Here is an 8,397-nt window from a genome sequence, read left to right as displayed (position 1 = left end):
TCCTTTGGGCTCAGGGACTGGTGACACTCAGAGGCACAGAAAGCTTTCTTGCCAGCAAACACAAGTTGAACATTTGAACAGTTCAAGAACCATCCCAGCTCTTCCCTCAGCTCTCTGGGATGTCCCAGCAGCATCTGAAATGTACAGATCCCCAGGGGATTTCTGTACTGGAACAGTTTTAGACAGAGACATAAGAAAATGTAATTCTGTGATAGATATAAAGACAATTAGGATGTTTACTGATTTCATATTTATTTGAACATCAGAAAATTGGGCAACTCCCTGGAGGTCAAAGCATGAAACCAGTCAGTTGAGAGGGACTTGAATGACCAGAGAACACCTGGAGGAGGAAATCTGGGAGCAATGGAAAAGTCATAGATCCATCTGGTCTAGTGAAGAGATGTACTTAGACATGACAATTTAACCAGGATAGCTGGAAACACCTGATGGAAAAGAGATGTTAAATATTAGACTGAATATTGGTGACACAAGCTGACTGAAAGAACAGTATTTCTTCTCCTCCCATCAGAACGCTTCCAGGAGACGCCCTTTTCTGATGGGAATACATTGCCATGTCTTAAAAGTACTCAAATGACCCAGATAATAAAGATTTCCTTGCATATTATGAAACTAAGAGTTATTAAAAACTGTGCCCCTTTCCAGGCAGACATCAGTTGTGTGGCCATGAACAGGCAGTGCCACTTGTGCCCTGAGGTGCCCAGCTGGGATTGGATCTCTCCCAGAGCACCTGAGGGAGAGCAGAGCACCTTGCAAGCTGCAGGTCCCTGACAGCCCCGCAGGGCTCCTGTCCCATCAACATCTGCTCTGCTCCAGTCTGAAACAGGGCCCAGCATGGTGCTGGGATCATCAGAGAGCTGAGGTGTGTGCTGGAATTCAATGGCCTCCCCATCCCACAGCAGCCCTGCATTTCCCTGCTGCAGCCTTGGTCTCCAGCCCAGCCATGGAGGCTCTTTGGGCTCTGGAGTGTTGCTGCAGCCCCCAAGGGCAGCTGAGCTGTGCCTTTGGCACAGTCAGGCCTGGCCAGCGCAGGCCATGCTCAGCAATTGCTTGTGTGTGCCTGGCCTTGCTGTCAGCCCCGGCAGCGGCTGCGTGGCCCCTTTGTGGCCCTGTGCTGGCCCAGCCATGGTGGCCCAGCCCCTGTGCAGGCCCAGCCCAGGCCAGGAGCATTGCGGCTGGGAACGGCCCCTGTGCCGTGGTGCCCACAGCAGCCTTGGGGCTCTGTGCCCCATGGCCTCCCTGCTGGGCAGCCTCTGCCAGCTCCTGCAGAGCCCATAGCACCTGTGGGGCTGCACAGACAGCCCTGCCCCGGGCTCTGCCGGCCTCTGGGCCAGCAGAGAGGCAGCCAGGGCTGGCCATGGCCGGGAACAGGCCCTGAGCCCTGCAGGAGGATGGAGCTGGGCCACAGCCAAACTCAGCCCAGGCCAAAGGCAGGCTCAGCAGCCAGGGCTGCCAACACATGGGCACAGAGGCTGGCGCTGACAAATGTCCTGGGCCCCCTCCCTGCTCTGTCCCTGCCACCAAGGGCACAGAGCAGCCTCCTCTCTGGGCCACTTGCCTGTTTGCAATGCCTTGCACAGGCGCTGGCCCTGCCCCACAAGGCCTGGCCTGAGTCCTGCCCCTGCACGCTCAGCCAGGCTGAGATGGACACTGATGGTTTCTGGGCCAGGCTCTCGGAGCCCAGCCCAGCTCCCTGCAAGCTCTGCCAGCTGCCCTGAGCTCTGGGCAGCACCAAGGGCCTCTCTGAGCCCAGCCCAGCCCAGCCAGCTCTGGCCCCACAGCTCTGCTCAGGCCAGGCTGCTCTGGGCACTGGCCCCATGGCCTCAGCCCCTGCCAAGGGCACAGCAGCAGCTGCAGCTGCCTCAGGACTCAGCCCCAGCCATGGGCGAAGGTGCTTGGCCAAGGCCAAAGGAGGCTCCCTGGCTGCCCTGCTCCCCTCGGCCTGAGGTGCTGAGAGCTCTGCAGCCCCTGCTGCCATCCCATCTGCCCAGGGCAGCACAAGAGCCCCGGCCTTGGGGCCCTCAAGAGCTGCTCCTGCTCCAGACTCAGGGCCCATGCCAAAGCTGGGGCAGCCACAAAGCTGTGCCCATTTCTGTTCATTGCTGCTCCGATGGGCATGGATCCTCAGCTACTTGGAGGTTGCTGATGAATTTTACTACTCCAGAGGCCTCTTCTTTCTTGAGCTCTTCAGTTCAGGAATTCAGTCAGGAAAGCTCATAAACATTTATGCAAAATTCCAGAACAACAACAGCCACAGGGAATAGTCTATGTTTTTATTAAATTCTGTGAATAATTAGACAGATTTCAGAAGTGTATTCTAAGTGAATACACTGTGTTGAAAACAATGCAGAAAGAAGTGTTTTGTCATGTTAAGTTTTTTTTTTTTCCTGTTTGTAGATTGGTATCATCAATCTCCTATTGATATTGACCTCTAGCACCTTCTAATCCAGTCTGAACAGATATGAAAATCAAGACACTTAATGGATGACAATCTAGAACACTTTGTCCCTATCCCCTCCCCACCATTTCCCTCATCCAACCACTGGCACTCCAATGGATCAGGAACAGTATGGCCAGCAGCACCAGGGCTGTGATTCTGTGGTTGGGCATTGGAATGGGCTGCCCAGGGAGGTGGCTAAGTCACCATCCATGGAAGTGTTTAAGGAAAGACTGAATGTGGCACTCAGTGCCATGGTCTGGGTGACAAGGTGGTGTTGGGTCCCAGCTTGGACTTGATGCTCTCCAAGGTCATTTCCAGCCTGGTTGATTCTCTGATGATTGTGACACTGCAGGGCCCTGGAGAAGCAAGGGGCCATTGTGACACTGTGGGGCCTGGTGGCACCAAGAGGACCATGGTGACACTGTGTACGATATGGCAGCACAGAGCCAAGGGGCCATTGTGACACTGTGGGGCTGGATGGAAGCAAGGAGTCCATGGTGACAGTCTGGGCCCTGCTGGAACCACAGAGGCCACTGTGACACTGCAGGGCCTTGTGGAACCATGCAGAGCATTGTGACAGAGCAGGACCTGGTGTCACGATGGGGCCATTGTGACACTGCAGGGCCCCGAGGAACCAAGGGGCCAGGGCTGCTCCTCAGGGACTCATGGATGAAGGAAACATGTTTGACACCGTGGTGGCCCTTGGGACCAAGAGGCCATTGTGACACTGTGGAACCAAGGAGAGCATTGCTGCACTGCCAGACCTCATGGAACCAAGGATCTATTGTGACACTGCAGGGCCTTGGTGGACAACAGAGCCATTGTGACACTGCAGGGCCCAAGGATCCAAGGGACTTTGTGACACCAAGGGGTCCCATGGAACCAAAGGAACATTGTGACACTGGGAGGCCTCATGGAATCATGGAAACCACTGGGACACTCCGGGGGCTCATGGAACCCTGGTGACACCAAGTTGTCTGGGAGTGTTGATCTGCAGGAGGGTAGGAGGGCTCTGCACAGGGCCCTGGACAGGCTGGATCCAGGGACCAAATCCAGCAAGGAGAGGTTTAACAAGTCCCAGTGCCGGGTCCTGCACTTTGGCCACAACAACCCCTGCAGCACTACAGGCTGGGGACAGAGGGGCTGCACAGCAGCCAGGCAGAAAGGGACCTGCAGGGACTGATTGACAGCAGGCTGGACATGAGGCAGCAGTGTGCCCAGGTGGCCACAAAGGCCAATGGCTCCTGGTCTGGATCAGGAATGGTGTGGCCAGCAGGAGCAGGGCAGGGAGTCTTCCCCTGTGCTGGGGACTGGTTGGGCAGCACCTCGAGTGCTGTGTCCAGTTCTGGGCCCTCCAATTTAGGAAGGACATGGAGGGGCTGGAGTGTGTCCAGAGAAGGGCAACAAGGCTGGGGACGGGTCTGGAGCACAAGTCCTGTGAGGAGTGGCTGGGGGAGCTGGGGTTGTTTATCCTGGAGAAGAGGAGGCTCAGGGGACACAAGGCAGTGTCAGGGCACAGGTTGGACTTGATGATCTCCAAGGCCTTTTCCAACCCTGCTGATTCTGGGATTCTCTGGAACCGCCCTTGGAGCAGTTGCAGGATGAGCCCTGGGCCTCCTCTTCAGAAGCTCCAGCAGCCCAGGTCCCTCAGCTGCTCCTGGCAGCCCCAAAGCCCATCCTGTCAGTCCTGCAGAGCCCCTGCAGCTCCTCCTCATTGCCCAGAACAGGGAGCCCCAGAGGCAGACACAGCAGCCCAGATGTGCCCCCCTGGCCTGGGGTGCCTCTGGCAAGGGAGCAGCAGCAGGCACTGCAGGAGCCTGCAGACAATTCCTGCAGCACTTGTAGGATGATCCTGCTGCCCAAGGGATGTTCCCATGGGGCAAAGTCAGGAACTGCAATGGGGAGTGGGGCCAGAGAGGAAAGGGCAAACAGGGATGGGCTGTTTGCAGGGGAGGCAACAGGGCTGGGAAAGAGGAAAAAATTTGTAGCAGGGAATAGTAAAGAAAGCAAAGGTGCAGCCAAGGAAATGCTCAGGGCAGTTTGGGGGTGGCTGCCAGGCAGCCCTGGCTCTGAGCAACAGCGTCTGCAGTGGCACAGGAAACTCCCAGCTGATGGGAACAAACTTTCTGGCTGAGTGCAGAGGCCAGGACAAAGCTGAGTGGTTTCCCTGGTGTCCCCCAGCCCTTGCTGGCCCCAGGGGCTGATGGCATTTGTGCTCCCTCAGGTTCATGTCCCCACAGCAACAGCATGGGGGTGCTGCCCCTGCTGTGTGCAATGTAAACAGGGGCTGCTGAGGCAGTGCTGCCGTGTCTGTGCCTGCAAGGATGGGGCACCTGTGTGAGCTGGGGGAGAGGCCAGAGCTGCAGAGGGGGGATGTTGTTGGCAGCTGCATGAGGACGCTCTGGGACGCTGCCCTGGGCTGTGCAGCGCACTGGGGATGGATCAGCCCCTGCTCTGCTGCTCCTTCCCGTCTGCCCCAGAGCCCTTGCAGAGCCCCAGCCATGCTGTTTGCCCCCAGCCTGCCCACGGCCAGCCTGGGGCTGCTCACGGGGGTTTCTGTGCTGAGCATTGGCCTGGCCGTGTTCTGGAGAGAGCCTGGGCAAGGAGCCTGGAGCCCCCAGGGCCTGGCCTGAGGCGTCAGCGCTGCCCCAGCAGTGCCCATGGCCTGTCCCTGCTGCAGCCCCAGCACTGCCACCCCCAGGGCTGTGCCCGGCCCCGAGAGCACTCAGGCCCTGCAGCAACACCAGGGCCACCAGGGCAGCGGGGCAGGGCCACGGCAGCAGCACTGGCAACACCAAGTGCTGCTGCTGCTGCTGCTGCTGGGCACAGCTGCTGGGCCAGCACTGATCTGCCCCAGCTCTGCACACAGACATTGCTGCTGCAGCTCCAGAGAAGGCAACACAAGGGCATCTCTACAGAAAACTCTGCTGGGAGAACCTTCAGTTCCTTTAAAGCCACCAAGAGTGCAGCCCTGCATTGACACAGTCTGTGGGCACAGGGAAGGTGGAGAGAAACAAAACAAGAAATGGTACAAACAGTTGCTTTTTTTTCCAGACAATGTGAATAACTAAAACAAAGGAAAAAAAAACCACTACAACCAAACCAACAAGAAACATCAAAGAAAACTTTTTTTACAAGTTACTTGCAGAAATTGGCTAGCAGTTTAATGTTCCCGAAACCATGCAGTCATCAGTCTCCACACAGCAGTCTTGAGGTCTTGGTTCCTCAGGCTGTAGATGAGGGGGTTCAGGGCTGGAGGCACCACTGAGTACAGAACTGACAGGGCCAGATCTAGGGATGGGGACGAGATGGAGGGGGGTTTCAGGTAGTAAAATATACCAGTGCTGACAAACAGGGAGAGCACAGCCAGGTGAGGGAGGCAGGTGGAAAAGGCTTTGTGCCGTCCCTGCTCAGAGGGGATCCTCAGCACAGCCCTGAAGATCTGCACATAGGAGAAAACTATGAACACAAAACAAACAAATACCAAAGACACATTAAAAGCAAGAAGTCCCAGTTCCCTGAGTTGGGATTTGGCGCAGGAGAGCTTGAGGATCTGTGGGATTTCACAGAAGAACTGGCCCAGGGCATTGCCATGGCACAGGGGCAGGGAAAATGTATTGGCTGTGTGCAGCAGTGAATAGACAAAGGCACTGGCCCAGGCAGCTGCTGCCATGTGGGCACAAGCTCTGCTGCCCAGGAGGGTCCCGTAGTGCAGGGGTTTGTAGATGGACACGTAGCGGTCGTAGCACATCACTGTCAGCAGAAAAAACTCTGCTGAGATGAAGAACATAAAGAAAAAGAGCTGTGCAGCACATCCTGAGTAGGAGATGTCCCTGGTGTCCCAGAGGGAATTGTGCATGGCTTTGGGGACAGTGGTGCAGATGGAGCCCAGGTCGCTGAGGGCCAGGTTGAGCAGGAAGAAGAATATGGGCTTGTGCAGGTGGTGGCCGCAGGCTATGGCGCTGATGATGAGGCCGTTGCCCAGGAGGGCAGCCAGGGAGATGCCCAGCAAGAGGCAGAAGTGCAGGAGCTGCAGCTGCCGCCTGTCTGCCAATGCCAGCAGGAGGAAGTGACTGATGGAGCTGCTGTTGGACATTTGCTGCGGCTGCACATGGGGATCTGTAAGAAAAGTAATCATGGAATAGTTGGGTTTGGAGAGGACTTGAAATATCCCAGCACAGCCTGGGGGCACTTTCCCCCCACTGCCTGCCCAGGGCTCTGCTGCCTGAAGCTGTCCCTGCCAGCAGCTGCTTCCCTGTGCCCAGGGCTGGGCCCTGCCAGTGCTGCCAGAGCCCAGCCCAGCCCTGGGGGCTCAGCTCTGCCCTGCAGAGCCCTCCCAGCTCAGGCACTGCCCAGGGGCAGCTCTGGCTCTGCAGGCTCTGATGGCAACGTCAGAGCAACCCTGAGGAGACTGGAAAAGCAACACTGATGCTGCCTGTGAGGGGCCCTGTGCTGATTTCTGTCACTGCCTGGTTTAGTAAATCTGGGAAATTTTTTTTTCCTCAACCTGAACTGAAAGATAAATATCTATGTGAAATATCCCATCCAGGAAACCCAGAGCAGTAGATTAAAAATGCAAATTTTTCTTTTTTATGCAGCCCCTGCCTTGCTGTGCTCCCTGTATAATCTCCTAGTATATGTTCTGCAGTTCAATGCCATGCTGGAAGCAGTCCTGAACAATGCAGCATCCTCCCCACACAAGGACAACACTCCCAAGCCTCACCAGCTGTCTCCTCCCAGCCAGATCTTGTCCCCCAGTGCTGGGAGCAGCTGCCAGGGCTGGCTGAGAGCTGTCCCTGGCAGGCAGCAGAGTCCCTGCCCCAGCACAGCGCCCTGGGCTGCAGGACCCTGCTCTGCAGGACAGCCCTGGGCACCCCTGGCTGCTCTGCACAAGAGACAAGCAGAGAATGTACTCACAGGCTCTGCAGGCATTGGCATGTTGCAGCTTGAGGAGATGGCTCCAGGAGCTGCAGCTGCATTGTCCTGCAGCCAGAGGTTCCTGTGCCAAGGGCTGGCAGTGATTGTGCCCCAGGCACTTCTCAGCCCCTTCCCAGCCCTGACTGATTGAAGCTCTCTGTGCCTCTGTGCTGTGCCCAGGCTGGCTGCAGGCAGTGCCCCAGCCCTGCTGGGCTGGCAGAAGAGCTGCTCATCAAGAGAAATGTGCTTTTGAAGCTCTTCTTGGTGACCAGGAGCTGCCTCTGTGCCAGGAGCCCAGCCCAGCTCAGCAGCACAGACACAGCACAAGGACTTTAATCAGCCTCTGGGGCTTTGTGCTCAGGCCCTGGACATCAGTCCCTGAGAGGGAGCTGAAGAAACCTCTGCAGAACTCCAAGGCAGAATCCAGCTCCAAAGTTTCTTGGACTTTTAATGGGTCCCACTGAGAGACACGGCTGAGCAAGTGTCCCCAGGCCCCAGGCAGAGCAGAGAACTGCAGGCAGTGATGACAGGTGGGGACAAAGAGAAGCCAAGTCTTGGTGCCCTGGGGCACAGCAGGGTCTGTGCCACCAAGGGCTGGGAGGAGACACCTTGTCCTGAGGCCCTGGGGCCTCCTGGCACAGCCCCAGCCAGGCTGGGCACTGTCAGCCCCTTGTGCTGCCCTCAGCATCCCCCCCTAGCCCACATCCCAGTGGCCTCAAGAATCTGCTGCAAGGAGTCCCTGGGGAGCCTTGCTCAGCAATGGCCCTGGGGGCTCCTTCATGCTCCCTGCAGGGACTGCAGCTTTTTCAAAGGACTTTGGGCTTGGCTTTTGCCTTGGAGTCTCTGAGAGGTTTGTGCAATCATGGCCTCCAATTATCTGCTGTAATTAGTCCCTGGAGAGGCTTTGTCAGTAACAACACTCAGTGGGGCTCATTGATGCTTCAGGGTACTTCAGTTATTTTAAGGTACTTGGTGTTTCCCTTTTGATGCAGACACTGTGAGAGGTTTGTGCAATCATGGCC

General features: G+C 56.7%; 1 protein-coding gene across 1 annotated transcript; it reads right to left on the bottom strand.

The window, feature by feature from the left end:
* Window positions 1-5,621: 5,621 nt before the first annotated feature.
* LOC139603520 (olfactory receptor 14J1-like) lies at window positions 5,622-6,554 on the bottom strand. Its single transcript, XM_071454482.1, has one exon. It carries the CDS (start codon window positions 6,552-6,554, stop codon window positions 5,622-5,624), a length of 933 nt encoding a protein of 310 aa, XP_071310583.1.
* Window positions 6,555-8,397: the final 1,843 nt, after the last annotated feature.

This window comes from Agelaius tricolor, unplaced genomic scaffold (assembly GCF_023055355.1).
Source record: "Agelaius tricolor isolate 1412-34295 unplaced genomic scaffold, bAgeTri1.0.p SCAF_39, whole genome shotgun sequence".
NCBI classification, from domain to species: domain Eukaryota; kingdom Metazoa; phylum Chordata; class Aves; order Passeriformes; family Icteridae; genus Agelaius; species Agelaius tricolor.
The sequence above is the reverse complement of the archived record's forward strand: the minus strand, read 5'-3'. Positions and strand labels throughout refer to the sequence as shown.

Coding starts and splice junctions, on each gene's coding strand:
- LOC139603520 (XM_071454482.1), bottom strand. CDS start 6,554: ATGTCCAACAGCAGCTCCATCAGTCACTTCCTCCTGCTGGCATTGGCA.